Source organism: Sarcophilus harrisii, chromosome 6, assembly GCF_902635505.1.
Source record: "Sarcophilus harrisii chromosome 6, mSarHar1.11, whole genome shotgun sequence".
NCBI classification, from domain to species: domain Eukaryota; kingdom Metazoa; phylum Chordata; class Mammalia; order Dasyuromorphia; family Dasyuridae; genus Sarcophilus; species Sarcophilus harrisii.
The window spans coordinates 29,809,033-29,829,793 of NC_045431.1; the positions used below are offsets into that span (position 1 = coordinate 29,809,033).

The window sequence follows — 20,761 nt, forward strand, 5'->3', positions numbered from 1 at the left end:
GCCACAGTCTACCTAATGTCATTAAATATGAGATTGTAGGATCCTAGATTCAAAGAGAGGAAAGTCCTTGGAGATTTCTAGTCCAATCCTCTTTTTGCAAAAGCCTTAATTATGATCACACAGCTGGGATTCAAGTCTGTGTCCTGTAACTTTTTTTTTTAGCCACATTGACCTTGGGTCAGGGAAGATGTCGGGTTCAGCAAAGCAATAATAGAGCAGTTAGTGGCAAAGTCAATAAGCATTTATTAAGCTCTTACTATGTACCTGGTCTTAAACTTGCCATATACCAGGTCCTAAACTATGTGTTAAGAATGCAAAGAAATGCAGAGTCCTTACCTTCAAAGAGCTTGGTCTTAAAGGGAGTCAGGAGGTGAAGATAGAATGGAAATGTTTTTGGGGCTGAGAATGATGAGATGAGGGAATGGGTGCCATGGGAGAATAAATAAGCAAAGCAATCCAAGTGGGGAATACCAACTAAGGTGGGTTCCAGGGAAGTGCTAAGTAGAGCTAAACTATTAAGGGTCAGGAAATATATGGGAAAGGTAAAAATAAAGGGAATAGCAGGAGGGGTTGATGGTGATGAGGATGCTAGAATTGTATTTATATAATGCTTTATGGTTTGCAGAGCACTTTATATACATAGTTATTTTGCCCTCAAAACAACTGTAAGAAGTAGTAGCATAATCATGTCCATTTGATAGATGAGAAAATGATGCTGAGAAAACTTAACATCTCATAAGGATGTCGGGCAAGATTTGAGTTCAGACCTCCCTTATCTTAAGTCAAAAAATCTGGATAGATTGGCACTACCTAGTTGCCAGTACAGGCAAATTGGAAAGCAGGCATGAAACAGATCTGGACTGAGTGTAGAAGGAGTGGCTGTTGAGACTTTTTTATGATTGACCTAAGATGGCATAGCTTAACTTAATAAAGTTAAAGTGGAGATGTGGTGACACTTTATTAGTAATATTATTGTAAAATCATTTGGCTGGGGTAGTGTTGATATGGGACATGACCAGTGTGTTTTTAGTTTAATTTGAAATAACAAGAAAATACCAGCTCATCTTAGACACAAAGGCCATATCTTATGCCCAATATCTCTCATTTATATCATGAATTTTTTCTCACAATAGCAAATTTTATGTTTCATCTGCTACCTAAGAGCATTTTAAGTTGGGCTTAATAATTAGGGCTCCTTTGTACTAACTCATTTGCCTTTTGAAAAAAAATAAATCTTGCTTTATATTGTTTGTATCTTCTGAAAAGCCTTAGGAATAAAAGCAATCTTCCCATTTATTTCCAAAGTTCACTAGTTAAAAAAATGTGCTCTTGATATGTATAGTTTGGATTACTTTTCTCCTCAACTAACCTTGCTCCTTTTCCTTAGGAACGCAAGATCATTGAAGACACTGTGGTTCCCTTCTCAGTTTCTTCCAGTTCAGCGGACCAGATTTCTACCTCCTCATCTATCACAGAAGGAAATGGGCCCGTGGTGAGATTACTGATGGGAAAGTTAGAGGTTTGGGGCTCTTTCATCCATCCCATGAAATGACTGAAACTCTTTCATGGGGCCACTTTCCACTGTGATGTCCCAGTCATTGCCAGAAGCATTAATATAATCAAGTTCACATTTATATTGCTTTAAGACTTACAAAGGTACTTTCATTCCATCGACCCCATGAGCTAGGCAATGTGAGTAGAATTATACTCACTTTACAGATAAGAAAAACTGAGATTTAGGGAGATTTGGGCCTATATATACCCAAGCTGGTAATGAGCTATATAAAAGGCTTTAAAGATCCATTTTATAAGACGAGGACAAAAAAAAAGGCAATATCTGGAATTCAAACTCGAGTCTTTCATCTTCAAATTCGGTGCTTTTTCCACTTCATCATCAGAATAATTTCCAGGTGGAGGAAGGAAGGGTGGCCCTCATTCATACTAAATGAAACCCTTTATGGGAATGTAACATGATCATCCCAAGGTCTACAGTCATGAGGACATCTCCATGTCACCATCATGGCACCAAGGCACTTGGGATTTTAATGGTAACAGAGGTTGTGACAACTCCCAATGCATTCCCAAATGGGGTTCCATAAAAACCAATTTCAGCTCCATTCTTGAAATCCTTACTCTACTTAATATTGGGGTGCATCATAAAAGCCCAAAGAAAAAGCAGTCATTTGTTCTGGGTACCTAATCCCCAAATGCGCCAGCTGAGGAATATAGGGGAGCACCAAATAGCTGGATGATTCATAATCTGAATATACAGCGCCCTTGATGCCTCTGAAACATCAAACAGATTCCATGACTGGTCACCTCAGGGCTATCTCCTTTCCCCCCCGCCCTTTTTTGGAGGCAGAGTCAGGACTGGACATTTATTTTTTCTGGCAAGATCATTTTGTTGTGAGCTTTTGAGAGAAGCTCAAATTAAGCACTGATGCCCCTGGAGCAGAATGCATTGCAATTCATTGAGACTTAGACACATCCAGTCATTTTGAAGCTCTTTGAATCATAGGAAACATGAATGAAGAACGATTTGACTTTTAACTCCTGGGTTGGGGATGGCAAGAGCTGCCCATGGTGGTTGAAGGTGCTCCCCATTTCTGGTTGCCTTTAGCCTCCTTTTATTTCCTAGAACAAGATGGAATTGGAAGATTCTAAAGAGGAAGAAAAAAAGCAGAGACCACTCTGGGAGGAAGAAAATGACTTGCTGCTGAAGAATAAGAAGACTGATGTTTTAGAGGAAACGAAGAGGTATAAACATTTATCAGAAGTAGCCTTGAAGGGGAGGAAGTGTTGGGTCATAATCAGCCTTGAAAGTGGTTTTCCAATCATATATCATGCTCTTTTCTAACATGTTATAATGGCTATTAAGTACAAGTCCTCACTGTATTAAGCACAATTAGAGAGAGATTTTTCAATAAACATTAACAAAGGACCCTGTTGATTATCTTAGACTCCACACAGAGTTTTTACCCTTTTCTTGTAGTTACATTGAATGAATCATCTAATTTCTCTGTTGCTTAGTTACTATTGACCGCAGTTCCAAGGGAAAAGGAGTGATGGAGGTGTCCCTGGGATATACCTTGGGTCACGCTGCCCATTTACTATACTATGGCTACTATACTATGGCTATAGTAGCATTGAAGCAGTAATCTTCAAGACCCTAGAATGAGCCCCCGAGACCCTGTCCTTGGACACAGATTGGTCTCAGGATATCCTTCTATTCCAACTCTGGGTCTAAATAAGGACCAGGTGAGAAGATCCCTTCCCTTGGAGCTTCTAGCCCACTCTACAAGGATTCTGAGCTGCTGGTTCAAACTAGATTTGCTTATAGAACTCCCCAGAAACAGAATCAAATCTTGGGAAGGTTCCCAGAGCCATTATGGCACCTGGAATTTCAGAGCCAGGTACTTAAAGCGGTGCAGGTGTGGGTTGGAATGGATTCCTTCAGACCATCACCCATCCAAGCCAAATCCCTCATGCTTCTCTAAGAAGACCTTTGCAGATCCCTCAGAAATCTGGAAATACTCTGCACCCATTCACATCAACATATGGCCATGACTCTTCCCTCTGATCATCAGAGATGATACCTGCGGTTACAAATACCGTGTCTCTTGTCAGTGCAGAACTTTTCTAGCTTCTTCATTACTGTCTTGCCTCACATTTATATGGGACTTTGTAGCTTTCAGGGTATTGTCACATACATTGATCCATTTGGTCCTAACAGCCCTGTGAATAGATAAGATCATTATCATTACTCCCCCTCTGTTTTTTCATATTATTGACCATCCCTTTCTCCTGGTTACTCTCTCATGCCTTATAAGTTTTTGCATGTTGCTTCTCTCTTTTGGGTCTCTTTTCTTTGGGCCTCACTCTTAATCACCTTTGCTAGGTAATCATTGATCTCCATCTCCCTCAGGACTCTGTTCTAAAGCACCCTTCATTTTTTCCTCTAGATCAAGGGCTCTTAACCTTTATGTATATCATGGCCTCTTTGCCAAGGGGATACTCCTTAATTGGGCAATGGCTGAACGAATGATGGTACTGAATCAGTGTAGTAGAATAGTATTGTGCTATAGAAAATGATGAGAGAGAATTTCAGGGAGACCAGGAAGACTTATGTGGAGTGACCAGAACCAAGAGAACAATTGATACAGTAAATGACACTGCAAAGAAAAATAATTATGGAAGGCTTAAGAAATCTGATCAATACTGTGATTAATCATAATTCATTTTAAAAGAGAAATGATAAAGTGGGCAAAAAGAAAAGCAAGACAGTCCCTGTTCTCAAGGAGTACCCACTCCCATAGGGGAGATAAGCCTCTAGAGAGGTCTTTAAGGGTGCAGTGATGACACAGACAATAATGAGCTTTCTTGAGTTCATTTCCATTAATAAAACCACATTTCTGATGTTGAAACCCTTCCCCAGTGCCCTGGGGTGGGCAGGTGAGGATCAAGGTCAAGAATCTGAGGGACTGATCCCCTCCATTATAGCTACAAGGACTGAGTCAACAGCAAGACCCTGGTCTGGAGGGCATTAGTATTCCCAGAAGCTCTTGGCTTCCTGGGCTTGTCTCTATGAAGATTTGAGGAGAGGTAGTGGTCTCAGTTGGAAACACACACACACACACATATACACACGTACACAAATTTGCTCCTGTCTTTTCCCGCAGATATACAAGTCATGCTGTAGGGCCACAGTCACACAATAGGTTATTCAGGGGGCAATAAAAACATGCCCAGTGAATACAGGTACACTATTTAGCAAACACCCAGTAATGAGTTTCACATGAGAAGCAACCCAAAGCACCATCTGTTACTGGAAAATGAGGGGTCCTGGACATGTAGCCCGAATGATGGATGAGATCACTAATCCATAGGAGTGATTCCTGCTAGATAGCAAACGCTTAAATGCTGTTTCGTTCATTCAGTAAGAAGTTATAGTAAAAGTTGCACGAGTTAGAATGACCAAGTTCTAGAAGGCAGCATTTCTGATATCTCCCAATAAACTCTGCAACCCTACAATTATTTCCAGGGATGTAATTAAGACACCTTGCCGAACAACTCTGCATTACATTCCTGCTGATTTCTTTGGGGAGGAAGGGAGCACGTTAGATTTCTGACTCCAAAGGCTGTTTGCTAATGATGAGGATTCATTGCTCCTTCCTTCACTTAGTGGTTAACAGGATAAAAGATTAAGGGAAGTGAAAAGACCACTGGAAGCAACATGAATTAAGTCATAGTTAAGCCGACATCCTGTTAGCCCCTCACATGGCCATTTTTCAAACATGCCAGATTACCAAGGTTTCCTCTGCCTCTGTGATCCCTTCTTCCTTGTGTTAGCAGTATGCCACAGGTGACCCCAGCACATCCGGAGACCTCTGTACCAAAAGGAATTCATCAGGACCATCAGTTGTCAACAGCTGGACTTGGTTCACCAGACCGAAGGCTGAACTTAGAATTATCTCAGGGTAAGAATAAAAGGAAATCAATCTTTGCTGACTTCTTAATTCATAAAGAACCTCTCAAAAACCAGAATAAATTAACTTTAATGTTTTACCGTGTGCTACTTTTTCTTACTTTTAAGGCTAAATATTGTGATCTTTCTGCCATACTGAGCAAGAGAATAGAATCATGGGTAGTCATGTAGATTTGCACGTGGGGGACAAGGGTTCCAATTCTACAATCTGTGTAATCACGGCCAAGCAATTTAACCACTCATAATCTCCTCATTTGTAAAATGAATATAATGACTTATGCATTACAATGTTTTTATTAGGAAAATACTTTTCAAAGTTCACATCTAAATGGGAGATGTTAAGGGAGCAGTTCATTTTTTTCCCCATTTCATCTCATTTACTTTTCTGGGAGCCATGTTTGTTTTTACTGAGAACAAGGGGAGGGGAGGGGAGGGGGAAGTAGGGCGTGATCCTGAGTTGCTTTTCTCATGGAAAACATTCTTACTCTTAAAATCCTATATTTAGAGCTAGAACAAATCATGGAAGTATCTAATCCAAGCTTGTCAAATTGATGCTCAGAGAGAGAACATAATTTGGCAGGTGTCATGCAGTTTCTAGTTGACAAGACTTCTTTAAACCAAGGTCGGCAGACTAGATTTGGCCATCTTTCTGTTAGAGCCTCCCTCTATAACAGAAGGGGGTAGTTGAGAAGAAGAGCTAGAATGACAAAATGTACATAGAGTCAAAGCAAAACACATTGACCAAAACCAAATTTTTTATAGGACAAATGAGTTTATTGTGACATGGTATCCATATGGATGCCTCTTTTAGCAGGTTGTGAGTTGTATCTGGGTATTGATGTACATTTAGACAAAGCTTATAGAAATGTGTTATAAAGTACTTTATCCAGTGCACTTCTCACTGCCTTTTTATGTGGCCCACATCGAAGGATGTGTTTTAGAAGTTACCAATCGGGTTATGTTTGGTTTTCCCAAAAGTGGACTGAAATTGTCTTTGAGGAATGACTGAAGAATTCTTGTTGATATGCTTGACTTTTAGTGAAAGAAAAAAAAATTTTTTTGTACTTATCTCTCAACTTCAGACACATCATGGAATCAGCCATGGTCCCCTGCGCCATCCCATGCATTAGAAGATGTGAAACAGAAAACGCTCCCAATGGATCAAACCATCAACCATCAGCTTGCCTCTCCCAGTGAGAGAAGGAAGTGAGTATCTAGTAGATTTCTTTTAAAATTCATTCACCAAATAGAAAAATGGAGTAAAGAGACAATGAGGTGTTGTGTTACTTTGTTGTGACTTCTACTTTTTCCCACTAAGGATTGTGAAATAAAGTAAAAGCTAAACATAAAAGGATAATTATGGACCTGGTGTTTGTTTTTTAACCAAATTAAGTAGTAAAAAAAAAAAATGAGTTCAGAAATTAAGAGAATTAAATCACTAGTCCCAGAGAAATAGTGAAAAAAAGTGAAATATGGGTTAAAGAATAGGAGTTCACCAATGGCCTAGTCTAATAATAAAGAAAATGTCTCTCTTTCTGCTAAGACCGTGGCAAGAGCTGACCTAACCCTGTGACTCATTATCAAAACTTTTTCATCTCATATTTGAACAGTGAGACTAATGTGTCACTCAACTAGTAATTGCACCTGTTATTTTTTTTAAACACTAGTGTTTCTTACTCCACTTATTTGTTAAATCCTATGACTTTTCACTTTTCTTAGTTGAATGTTCAAATTCACTTTCTTTTTTCTTTTTCTTTCTTTTGGGCTTATCTCTAGACCACTATATGCCACCTTTTTTTTTTTTTTTTAATGAGCTAGATTTGGGAATAGAATTCTTCATCTCTGTCACTATTTTTTTTTTATTTGATAGCCTTTTATTTACAGGATATATGCATGGGTAACTTTACAGCATTAACAATTGCCAAACCTCTTGTTCCAATTTTTCACCTCTTACCCCCCATCCTCTCCCCCAGATGGCAGGATGACCAGTAGATGTTAAGTACATTACAATATAAATTAGATACACAATAAGTATACATGACCAAAACGTTATTTTGCTGTACAAAAAGAATCAGACTCTGAAATATTGTACCGTTAGCTTGTCTGTCACTATTTTTTTAATAGCATATATTTTAAGGATATATCCTTTTAACAAGATAGAAAGTTATAAACTTTTTTTAGCTCTTTTTTTTTTAAAGCACAAGTACGAGTTTTAATCACATCCATCCATTGCTTTTACAAAATGAGGCATGTCACCCATTTAAAATATGTATTCTGAAATGCTAATTAAATATATAATTCTACAGATTTATTCCCTGGTGGGAGGGCCCTTTTAGAATGAGGCTGATCCTTTCTACACATAGCCATTAGTTTTCTAACTCTTGTCAAAAACAGACTTACTGGTGCACATTTTATGCTGGGGCAGATCACATTTTGGTATAGAGAACTATAGGAACATCTTATAAAATTTGGTTAAAGACCTAACCGGCAAAAATAAATATTAGAAAAGATAGATCTTGACCTTTCTAGCTTGTCCTATCAAAACCACTTTGATTTCATCATTGATACAAGGCAGCAAATATTCTGAGAGCCTTTATAAATTACAAGTGCTGTATCTTCATTCTTTTATAATGGAGAGTTGTGAGGGTTTTTGTTGTTTTCGGAGTAAAAAGGTGCTGTCTCTTGATTGGACTTTGGGTGCTTTATTGATATTTGCTCTAATTCTTCATTTCTCTTTTACATTTCAGGACCAGCCCTCATGAGAATTTCAGAGTTGGACAGTTATCCCCATGCACTCCCACCCCTCCAGGCCAATCTCCCAGCAGGTAGGAAAGGCCAACAGGCTCTTCCTGGGCTGTCTTGTTTGGCTTTGGATAGCCTCTTAATGAGACTTTAATTTTACCTGAATTGGTATCAAACAAGTTGGGGAGTTTGTTGGTACCTCTTTAAATACAGAAAACCCATTCTATTTCAGCTTCGGATTTGGTAGAAGAATAAAGAAAAAGTGAAGCCCTGTTTCCACAGAGCTTTAATTACATTGTATAGAGTGTGTAATTTGATAATAATTTTTGGGATACAGTATCCTAGCTCTCAAGCAGGCGCCTTTCCCTTCCAAGGCAACATAGACTTCCTAGCCAGGATTCTACACTCACCTTGGCAGAAACCAAGAAGGAAAGTCAGGAAGGAAGCTTCATCCTCCTCTTAATCAGCTAGAACTCTTCTCTGATTGCTGTTAGACATTGAGCACCACAGTATTCTTCAAGGATACCCAAATCTTTTTACCAGTAATTAATTACTAATTAGAGGAGGTGATAGATTTAGAAATTTAATTTAATACCTGAAGAGAGGGGGAGAGGAGAAAGGTAAGGAAGAAAACCTTAAAATGTAAATCTACTTGAGGCAACTTTTCTATCCAATAATCCCTTATTTTCCCCAAAATCTCCACTTCCCCTAACATCGCGGCTTTAGTTTTTTAAATTATTTAAGAGCTCTCTGCATATTTTAGAAAAGGTATCTCCCAGAGCTTTTTAGAGAGTAAATAATGTAGAAAACAATTTTGTTGTATCATTTCCTGCTTCAAGAGGAGTCATTATAATTTTTATATTGGGTGTAGATGATATAACTGTACACTAAAAAGCTTGATCAATTGATTTAATATATTTGCAAACCTGCAAAAAGATGTATAAGTGTTTGTTATTATTGTGTATGCCTTGGATTCCTGGATGTAGCCCACCCCATCCCACCCCTTACAAGAAGTCAGGAATTGCCCAGGATGAGAAGGCATGGATAGCTTGCAATCTGATCTCTTGGAAGTGGTGCTGCCCCATGAGATCAGAGAGATACAGTGTTGGAGTAAAACCTTCAACATAATAGATCCTTAACAAATGTTTGTTGAATGAATGCACTCTTACAGAGGCGTCACTCCATTCTGAAAGTGGGCCAGTTACAGGGCAAAAAGCTCAACCAACTACATAGACAGTGAAAGATATCCTGTGGATCTAGTTAACCTAGTGTCTTTTTATCTTCTAATAAATGAGGTATAAACACTATAAGGTGCTTAATAAATGCTTATTGAATTGAACATTTATTGAATTTACTTAATTGAATTTCAGGAAGCTTCCTGTCAGTACTTATGACCATCTCGATGACTTAACTCAGTCACCTTTGGGGGCAATGAAAATAATTCGCAATATGTCCTTCTGAAATTTGCATTTTCATTTCTCAGTAGCAGGATGAGTTAGCCTGTCCTGTGTCATCCCGATGATGCGCAAATATGTTTTCATCTAGGTCCATAAGCGGGAAGAAGTTATGCTCTGCTTGTGGGCTTCCTCTGGGGAAAGGAGCCGCCATGATCATCGAAACGCTGAGCCTTTATTTTCACATCCAGTGCTTCAGAGTATGTATTTATTACTTCTCAGGCTAAATAAGATTCCATGACATCCTTTTTTAATCATTCAGTGCTGTCTGTCCTTCTGTATGTGAATATGCTCCTCTTTGCAATCTTGTCATCCCCAGAAGGTACAACTAGACTCGTTTACCTTGCTTTGTAGTCTTTGCCCAGGACTAAATAGTGCATACCTGGAAGAAATGTGTAGTCCAGTAAGGAGCTAAGAATTCTACTCTGAAATACTCCCAAATGGAAAATGTTAATTATAAGTCTGTTAGAAATTCTGGAATTTCTTTCAGGAAATTCTTTCTAACCCTGAAATTTTAAAGAGTAAATATTAGGAATTTAGTATCTGGAAAAGTTTTTCTAATCCCTGAAATTTTGAAGAATGAATATTAGGAACTGTTAGCATCTGGAGAACTTTTTCTAATCCCTGAAATGTTGAAGAGTGAATATTAGGAACTGTTAGCATCTGGGAAAGCCTTCCTAATCCCTAAAATTTTGAAGAATAAATATTAGGAACTGTTAGTATCTGGAAAACTTTTTCTAATCCTTGAAATTTTGAAGAGTGAATATTAGGAACTGTTAGTATCTGGCCCAGTTCCCTTAGCCAATGGAAGGCTTTGACAATTAAACATATCTATTGGTTGCTGTGATCTAAATCTCAAAACTATATATGCGGCACAGAGGTGGGTATTATTATTTAGCCCTCTCCTCTCTCTTTGCTCCTAATTTAAAACTAGATAGAGATTTTAAAAGAGAGGAAAGAGAGAGATAAATGCATCTCCTTTCAGACTAAATAGAGTGTGTATTTGTTTACACTCTTAAGTGTGCTATATTTCCGGTCTATGACTCCCTTAGAATCAATTAAGCATCCATTTATTAAATCCCTACTGTGTACAGAACATAGGTCCCCCAAAGGAGAGACAAAGTTTACAAAGGATACACACCATGTCACCTTATTCCTTTACGGATAGCATTGTAGGGCATTATTCATGTATTGGATTAAATATATCATAGGACATAATTAATTTGTTGGATTAAGTGGCCGTCTGGTCTATGAGCTACACAAAGAACTAAAGGAAGACAAAGTGAATAATGCTAACAAAGAAATGATAATGTGGGCACTTGACGCTGGCTGCTTTAGGTAGTTTATGTCACTAATCATTTTTTTTGGGGGGGGGGAAGAGGGGAGACATCATTTCATGGGTATAAAGAGTTTCTAAAAGTGCCATTCACCAGTGCAGAACAGTAACTGATTCATGACTTACAGTCTTACTGGGCTTCCCAGTTAATGAGAGTCCCGGAGTCACACAGCTTGTGTCAGAATTTGTCACTTGTCAGAATTTGCTACCTGAATCCACTTATCCCTTTCTCTGAGGGTTATTATCTATTCACAAGAGCACAGTCTCTCAGTCAGCTCTCTCCATAGTATTAGGATGAATAGGATTCTGTCCTAAATTATATTTTGTTTTCAATCACAAAGCAAAATTCATAAAAGTACAAGTAAATTAATTTTAATAAGAAGACATTTTTTTGTGTGTGTGCTGAGGCAGTTGGGGTTAAGTGACTTGCCTAGGGTCACACAGCTAGGAAGTATTAAGTGTCTGAGGTCAGATTTGAACTTGGGGTCCTCCTGACTTCAGGGCTGGTGCTGTATCCACTGCAACCATCTATCTAGCTGCCATCTAGCTGTCCCAAGAACTTATAATTAACATACAAATCTACAAATTGGATTTTTTTTTGATACCTTCAAAAACATATACTTTCCAAAGATAGAAATAGTGTAGGAAGGCAAAGTGGGGATTCCAAAATGCTGATTCCTTCTTTGTTGAGCCCTGATGAAGTTACTCCCTCTCCTCCAGTTATAACAACTGCCCACCTTACTCTCCTACATTTCTCCTCTCTAGAGATGGTCCCTCTCCCAGGGGCTGAGGCAGCAGGAGATTCTATTGGAACCTCCATCTTCTCCCACCTACTCTCCTCCTCTACTCACAAGCCTCCAGGCTAGACTCCCTGCTTCCTAGCATTAGGGTTCATAGAGAAAAGAATTAGAAAGGGATGGAGAAGACCTGTTCATGAACTCAAATCTGATCACAGACACTTCCTGGCTGTGTGACTCTGGGCAAGTCACTTAACCCTGTTTGCCTCAGTTTCCTCATCTGGAAAATGATCTGGAGAAGGAAATGGCCAACCACCCAGTGTCTTATTTACAGATTTTCCCGTGCAATGTTCTGAATGTCATTTGTTTCTCAAAACCTCCAGTGGGGTTACATTTGATCTGTATAAAAAGCTGCTTCTTCTGTGATGATTTCTCTGTGAATGATCGATACAGGAACTCATTCTCACATTTCTGCTGCCTTCCTTCTTGTTTAATGGACAGTGTGGAATCTGCAAAGGACAGCTGGGAGATTCGGTGAGTGGAACAGATGTCCGGATCCGCAATGGTTTGCTCAACTGCAATGACTGCTACATCCGGTCCAGAAGTAAGTGCTGTAGCCAGCCCAGGAACCCCGAGAGGCAGAAAATCTCTTGTTTCCTGAGGCCTTGTCTCCCTTTCTTTCCTATAGACTTTCTCCTCAACAAAGTCCTGTCTTGTAAACAGAGATTTGCCAGCATCCAAGTGAAAAGAAATTAAATGTCAGTTGAATTTCAATAGGAATATATTAATATTCTAGGCACTGGGGATACAGCCTAGTGCTCTTAAGGAGCCTATACCCTGTTGAATAAAAGCAAGGTGGATAGAGAACTAAGCCTGCGGTCACTAAGGCCTGAGTTCAAATCCAGCTTCAAACAGTTACTAGCTGTGGGACCCTGGACAAAGCACTCGACTTGTGTCTGATTCAGTTTCCATACTTGTGAATTGGAGATAATAATAGTCCCTACTCCCCTACGGGGTCAAGAGGATCAAATGAGATAATATTTGTAAAAAGCTTTGCAAGTAAAAAATGCTGTATTTAGAGGGAGAGCTAGTTGGCCTGGAGTCAGGAATCTAAGTCTAAATCCAACCTCCAACATTTACTGATTGTGTGACTCTGGATGAGTCACTTAACTTTGTCTACCTCATTTTTCTCAATACTGAAATGGGAATAATAGTACCTACCTCGAGGACTTGTGGCAATGCTTGCTACAGCACCTGAAACACAGCAATCACTTAGTAAATTCTTTTTCCTTCCTTTCCTCCCTCTCGTGGTACATCTTGTGCCCAGGAAAGAAATACAAAGTAAATTTATTGGCATGAGAATGGGAATGGAGAGCTCAGAGATTACCCAGAACAACATTAAGCTGTAAAAAAAATCCCCGGTCATTTTTTGGGCACCTCCCATCAAGACAGCATCCGTATTGTTCCTCATGGCTATTATACGGACTATGTCTATCTTCACTTCTTTACTCAGGTGATAATGCACCTTCTAGGCCAGGTCAGAGGTTTTCCTGAAGGAACATTGTCCGACCAGCATGAAATTTCCTGATCACCTATGCCCTGAGCCATTTCCTGAATCAAAATAGAACCTATTCCTCCTACAGGGGTCTTGATTATATAAACTTGTAACATCGGGTTCTTAGAGGAAAGGACTAGAAAAGTGCAGAGAAGCCATATTCATGAGCTTAAATATTGTCACAGACACTCATTAGCTGTGTGACTCTGGGCAAATCACTTAGCCCTGTCTGCCTCAGTTTCCTCATCTGTAAAATGAGTTAGAGAAGGAAACGGCAAACCATTCCAATGTCTGCCAAGAAATCCCAGGAAGAGTTTCAAGCTATTGAACAACAACAAAATCCAGTCCCCTTTTTTCTAACAGACAAAGCACTTTGCCCAAAATAATTCTGGTCACAAGGCTGAGAGTTCAGATTTTTTCCTCTAATTCTAGGTTTTCCATTTCTTTCCACTAAACCAAAACAATCTCACTTGTAAACGTAAGAAGAACCACCTCTTCTACTCCTTTGGATCCCCTCTAGATCGTAGGAAAATGTGAAAAACAAAACAGGGGAGATAAAGATGAAATGGATTTATGTAGCTCATCTACAAATATTTGTGAGGCTGCTTACATATCTTGGAACAGCAGAGGGCACTGTTGCACAACTGCTGCCCTCACTGATCAATTCTCTTCTAAATTCTGAACGAAGTTGGAAAAGTCTCAGGGTTTATTAATCTGAGAAAATGTTAGTCAGCTGCAGTATCATTAGCCAGAAATTCTGGAATCTTTGGGGAGTTTTGTGCTTGTTTTAGATTAGTAAAATTTCCTTTGAACTATGAGATAGTGGGGCTTTTTTTAATCAAATAAAGTTACAAGTTTTCATGTTTTTACCAAAATCTGTAAATATTTAAATAATTTTTATTTAATTTATTTTCAAGAAAATTTGAGGGTGAAAAATAAAAATAATATAAAAAGAAAAATATTGGAGTCAGTTACAAGTTTTCATGTTTTTACCAAAATTTGTAAATATTTAAACAATTTTAATTTTGAAAAATCACTGAAATTTTACTTTGTGATCGTTTAATTCCAAATCATTTATTTTATATGGGTATTCCTTGTATAAAGTGAAATTGGCTCAAGGGAAGTTGGGGGAAGAGACATCCATACCTATTATCACCTTCAAGAAAATTTGAGGGTGAAAAATAAAAATAATAAAAAAAGAAAAATATTAGAGTCAAACAGCTAAATAAATTTCCAGTGAATCTTGTTTAATTTTTAGAAGAGTTTGTCTTTGAAGGGAATAAGAAATATTTAACGCTTTCTTGAGTGTCAACTTACTGAATGACAATGGTAGAACCCCAGCAAGATTTGTGGATACAACTGGGTTTACTTTTTAAAAATACATATGCCAGAGTAAAAATGGAACTTTTTGACCTCTGATTTTTTTCAAAGTGATTTTCCCCTCATCTTCCCAAATGAAGCTTTTTCTCACCATTCCACTTGAATGTAACTTATCAGAAGAATATATTGTTAAATCAGAAAACTATTTAGCAGAGAAATAAAAGTAATGTTACATATTGTTCTCTGTTCTTCCCCTTCGTGAATTGTATTGAAGAGACCAGAAGAATATAAAAAATCCCACAGGCCCTCAGAGACCAGGGAGGAGCTAGATTCCTTTCATCTCGATTTCACTTTTAAGGGCATTTGCAAATTATGCCATAAAAATGTGCTACTTAGGAAGAATTATCCTATTCAAAGAAATTTTTTTTCTTTTATGCTTTAAACTGTAAAATGGATTCACTAGCATTTATTTTTAAAGTTCAAAATTTATTGAGAAATCCCTTCAGAGTCTGAGATCTAGAACTAGAGGAGACTTTTGTTTTTTGTTTTTGTTTTGCTGAGGCAATTGGGGTTAAGTGACTTGCCCAGGGTCACACAGCTAGGACGTGTTAAGTGTCTGAGATCAGATTTGAACTCAGGGCTGGTCTCTACTGTGCTGCCTAGCTGCCCATAGAGGACACTTTTGAGTCTATCTGATCCTGCTCACTAATTTCATCTTGTGACCAGGGAGATGCTCTGGGTTCCAGAAAGAACCATCAGAAGTAAAATTTGGACCCAGGTTCCCTTCTTCCTTAGCCAGCACACTTTCCCCTGCACTCTGCTGAATCTGTTGAGCTATGTGTAATCTGAAACCTGGAAGATTGGATTTTCAGTCTGGTAACCCAGCTGCATTTTTCCTTCACAGACTTTTATTAAAAATGACATCCAGAGATGAATCTGTTCACCTGATTTAAGTCTGTATTTATCCACGATAACTCCTTTCTGGCCACCAACGTAGAAATCTCGCTCGTAATTGAAAAAGTAAAAACATTTCCAAGAAGGGTTGATGGGGTTTTTCATGAAAGGGGCTTAAAAGCCCTTCTCTACTTCAGCAAGTACTCCTATGTCTTTCTTTGATATTATAGAAACTGAATTAGCTTTGAAAGTTGAGGGGGGAACCATACATTTAGCTACAAGAGTGTTAATGCATTTGAATGAATGAAGCAATCCTAGGTACCAGGGAACTAATCAGATCTGGAGGTAAGTTCTAGACATGTTTTTACATATCCTTATTTTTATCTGAGAAGAAAAAGAGAGAGCGACAGGATCAGTGTGGAAGGTTTATTATAATCGTTTTCTAAGGAAATGAAAATAATTTTATTCAATGGAATAATAAAAATGAAATATACATAATCTTATTTTGTAAGAGTAAGGAGACATATTCAAATAGTTTTTAAACTGCATGAGAACATATTAAAATGGAATTCCTGAAAGCTACCTAAATACTTTTAAGATCTTATGCAAATAGCATCCAAAATGGGTCATAAATTGGCCATAACACGTAATGCCGTCATATGCTTAATTTCTGTCTCTGGTTACTTATGTGTTAGATGAGCTTGTCTGTATACAGTGTTCTGTTCAATCATCTCTTACTATGAAATACGTTTAAGAAAGGTCCCTGGGTACTTTATAATTGATTATGTGTTTCCTCCTCATTCTGTTGCTGAAGATGGAGAAAAGGGTATGAAGATTTCAATGAGGAATACGGAGACCCCAACCCACTGGTCTGAAACGATCACTACCATTTTACTTCAGACATCCCAGTTCTTTCCTATTTCCTACAACTCCTAACAGATGACTTTTGATCCTGGGATACGAATAAGGCAAAAGAGGGAGAAGTTTTCCAGCCTTTTTTTTTTTTCCTCACCATAGAAGATAAAATCTAGAAGCTCAGAATTTCCTTTGACTCACCATAGGATGAAATCTAGAAGTTAGGACGTATCCTTCGCATATGGAGCAGTGTATATTGGGGTGCTGATAAATAACGATGTTCAGAGGATCTCATCCTTCCCAAGTTTTTTTTCTTTCTCTTAATGCTAAGGGGAAAGCTCAGAGTGCCAGGAATCCCAAGTGTAGGGACTCTGGGCAAGTCACTTGAATTCTGCCTCAGTTTCCTTGTCTGTCAAATAGGGACATTAAGAGCATCTCAAATGAGATAAGATCTATAAAGCCCTCTGCAGACTTTAAAACACAATATAAATACTAGGTATTGTCATGATTGATTCCTTATTTTTAATTCAAGCAAATGGGAGCCCATATTGCCACACTCATAAGAAACTAGGATGAATCTCCTGGAAACTTGGCAGTGTGAGAAACTTGACCTTAAACTCTCTTTTTAATGTGGTTCCCATTGGAAGTTATGTAGGTAGGACTCAACGGCACACTTTCTTTGGGCGGGTAATTCTATTCACTTGCATAGAATTATGTGGAGACCATGCTGGGGTGGCTCAGAACAAGCCCAAAACAGTATAAATACAAACTCCTGTTCTCTTTCTGCCACTATTCTGTAGGTTTATGGAATCAAGAAAGAGGAATTGTTTAATTCCGTCACTGAGTTTTCCCTTCTTCTCCCTTAGGTGCTGGTCAGCCGACAACATTGTGACGTGGTTTTCACTGCTATAAATCGCCTCCCACTGCTCCCCTTCGAAATGTCCTGGACAATCGCTTACAAATGCCCATATTTGTGGGGCTTCCTGGCACTCATTTAATTTTTAAAAAGCTAGACTAAGAGGCTGTGTCTGTTCCTTTATAGCGCAATGTATGTTTGTATTTGCCTTTTGTTTTTATTTTTTCTTTCTGCATTTGCACAGTATCTTTTGAGAGAATATTGAGTTGTTTTGATCCCAAGTCCTTCAGAAAGTTTTGTGGGATTGTTTTTTGTTTTTTTGGTTGACATAATCTTTTTTTGGGTATGGCAAGATATGTTGATCTAAAATGTGATATTATCCTCTTTGGGAATTAAGATAAAAAATGCAATGAAACCATTTGTTTTAAAATTTCTAGGAGCTAAACATTTTAAGTTTACACAACTGAACTATAGAAAGTGCAGGACAAGCCAACGTTTGATGAACACTCTGCTGAGGGAGCTTCTGATTAATTCATTTCTGAACTAAAAAAAAAAAATCACAGGAAGTGATTTTCTGTTATTGAGCTATAACTTTTTTTTTTTGTACAAAGATACTAGTTTGATAATACATACTGTAATTCTGAACCGTTTGCGTTCTGTACCCTTCGAGGGCAGGCCCGTAAATTATTGCGCCATTAACATTCATGTATTTTCAGAGTTACGTCATTAATGTAGCTTATTCTGTCAAATAAAAAAGAACCCTTATAAAGCCTACAGGGCCTATACTCTGACTGAATGGAGGCATTTCCCGAGAGTATGAGAGAGATGAGATGATTCCAGTCGGTCTTTTTTCAGGATTACTACAGTACTGTACTACCAGAATCCGAGAGAGAGAAAGAAGAAGTTGACTCTCTCCCAACGACAAATGGGACATCGGTAGGAACGATGTTAACGTGATGCCCTTGGCAAATATCCTTTACAACATTCCCAGGCGAAAGACCAGGAACTGTCCCATGCAAGCCTAGGAGGGATGCTTCATACGCTTTGGGTACCTGGTACCCTGTGCCATATACATGCAGAGATTAGCTTGAGAACCTCTGCTGTAGTTACTTAAAAAGGATGTGATAACGTGTGTGATCTCACTGACTGATGTGTGACCATTAAGATCCTACAGTTCACTTTGTATTTCGATCCACTTTAATGGACATATATGCATGTTTCCCTTAAGTCTCCTCTTCGTTGTCAAGAGTCCCCGCTATCAATCATGGAGAACTTGAACCAGGAATTGATGTGCTGTTCCCTTAACTCCATGTGTCACATAATGAATTCCAGCTGGCTGAAGAAAGGAGAAAGTTGTTTAAAATCTTCATTTTAACTTTCCGGGGATTTTTTTTTTTCTTATAAAAGGGTTGGGAGGGCAGAGAAGAGCAGGTGGTGTTTAGGACACCTATTTATTCTGCCTTAAAACCATGTTAAACTAAGGAAATTTTGTTGCAAGTGTAGAGGATGAACCCATCTGTGGTATGTTGCTGTATTAGTAAAGGGATATAACGTGGATGTTTATTAGCTAAGCAATAACTTTTCTATGTGTTATTTGATGTAGCTAGTGACTATTTATTTACATGTTATGCTAGACGGTCCTTTGCATGCCAGTTCTGTGCTCGTGCAGAATTTCTCCTCGGTCACCGATGGCGTTTTTATGACATTGTCATTCGAAAATGTTGGATTGAACCTTATACATCATTTCATTAAAATTGTGCCTTAGAAAATGCAAAGCTATTGCACATAGTCAGTGATGACTTATGGATACAGCGAATTCAAGAGGAACGGAGTTATTCCCGAGACCTTCGGCTCCTGAGACTTCTGGTAGCGGTTGCTGTTTTACAAAAATGAAAACAAAAAATAGTTTTGGAAATGTACAGATATTCAGTCCGATATTTTGATTAATCATCTGCATGTTTTATCGTTAGCTATTTTGATAATGTTGATGTTTACATTTTGCATGGTATTCACAGAGTACTCTCCCACGGTAATGCACAAAACATGCACAATTTCAACCTTCATAACTGATTTTTATAGAACCCTTTTTACCTATGAAACTCCATCCGTTACATAAAGAATACATGAATATTGCACATTCTTTTCTGGTTCCCACAGCCTCATTTATACATTTTTTTCTTAGTGAATATCATCATCCATATATTGAAACTAGACTCCAGTCAAGAAAAATACTCATTTTCCAACTGCAAGATGCGCATTTTTCATAATGAACTCTAGTCACCAGCACAGAATAATCTCCAGCATTCTAAATTCTAATTGCCAACTGTTCTATTTCTATTTGATTTCTATTTCATTTGGACTCTGTTACATGGCATTTTGGAAAGCCTGGGTTTTGTTTTCTCCAATTCAACAAAATAAGTATGAAGATTTCTTGGTAAATAATCTTGGAAATCCCAGGGGGAGACAAATATAAACAATGCTTTACTACACTGGGTTGTAATATATATAAGTGTGTTTAGTTGTAGAATGAAACAAGGAAAGAAAAGGAGAAAAGTAAGTGATTTATTATTCTTGAGGAAGGATGAGATCTGATTTTTTTAGATCCTCCAAAAGCTGTTCCCTTCTCATTGTTCGGAGAACACGGATAACTCCATTATAACTATGTTATGTGTGTTTCACTATCGAACTTTCATGTGTTTCCTCACTCTTTCTATGTAGTGTTATTAATGCAAAACATACTGTAGTATCTATTTGAAGCATCAAAGTTAATGAAGTAAAGATCTACGTCATATGCAAGACCAGCCAAGAGGGTAATTACTGTTCTAGGTTGGCTAATGTGCTATATCAGTCACACTAACCTTCATTTACAATATTTATTCTAAAATGCCTCTGAAGAGTAGCAAAAAGTTGTCTTAAATGCAACGGCTTTTATAGTAAATGTACATTTATAAATAAAATACTCAAATGAATTTTGGTGTTCTCTTACTTTATGGGGTTGTGTTTAGTTTCTTCTGGGAAGGGAAGATTCATTTCTTAACTACTTCAGATCTCTTCCTACTCCATGCTTCTGTCACCTCCCAAAGTGATTTTTTTCTAAAATACAGAATTGACTACATTCTCACTGCACCCCCCCCCCAACTCAATATATTCCAAGGACTCCATGTTATTTCCAAGATCAAATATAAAATCCTTTGTTTTAGCTTATAAAGTTCTTCATAATTGGCCCGAATCATCTTCTCTTTCCTTCCACGTTTTCTATAATCCAACTGTTGTTTGTCCATGGACTATGAAATCAGGGAGGTGATGACATGAATGGATTTAACTGAGAGATATCTCTGCAAAGTCACCTGCCTCGTTTTCCCCTCCCAAGAGAGGCCAAATGTTGACTAGTTTTGTAAAAGCCACAAGTTGATTCAAGATTTACATAGCAGAAGCAAATATAAAACATTTTCAGCTTTTCCCCTCATTGACACGATGGAGATATATAATTATTGTCATGTAATCAGCATCATCGTCAAATGTAAACT

The 20,761-nt window shown here is 38.1% G+C and overlaps 1 protein-coding gene across 6 annotated transcripts in view; it reads left to right on the plus strand.

The window, feature by feature from the left end:
- LIMCH1 (LIM and calponin homology domains 1) overlaps window positions 1-20,203 on the plus strand; it is a 337,259-nt gene extending 317,056 nt beyond the window's left edge. For 5 of the 6 annotated variants that reach the window (XM_031943870.1, XM_031943872.1, XM_031943868.1 and 2 more), the window contains 8 exons: window positions 1,388-1,492; window positions 2,639-2,757; window positions 5,353-5,477; window positions 6,568-6,691; window positions 8,233-8,310; window positions 9,773-9,881; window positions 12,256-12,358; window positions 17,245-20,203. In XM_031943870.1, coding sequence (XP_031799730.1) covers window positions 1,388-1,492; window positions 2,639-2,757; window positions 5,353-5,477; window positions 6,568-6,691; window positions 8,233-8,310; window positions 9,773-9,881; window positions 12,256-12,358; window positions 17,245-17,270 — 789 coding nt within the window. In that variant the 3' untranslated portion in view covers window positions 17,271-20,203. Of the gene's footprint in view, window positions 1-1,387; window positions 1,493-2,638; window positions 2,758-5,349; window positions 5,478-6,567; window positions 6,692-8,232; window positions 8,311-9,772; window positions 9,882-12,255; window positions 12,359-17,244 lie in introns of all 6 variants that reach the window. The other variant, XM_031943867.1, reaches the window with a different exon arrangement.
- Window positions 20,204-20,761: the final 558 nt, after the last annotated feature.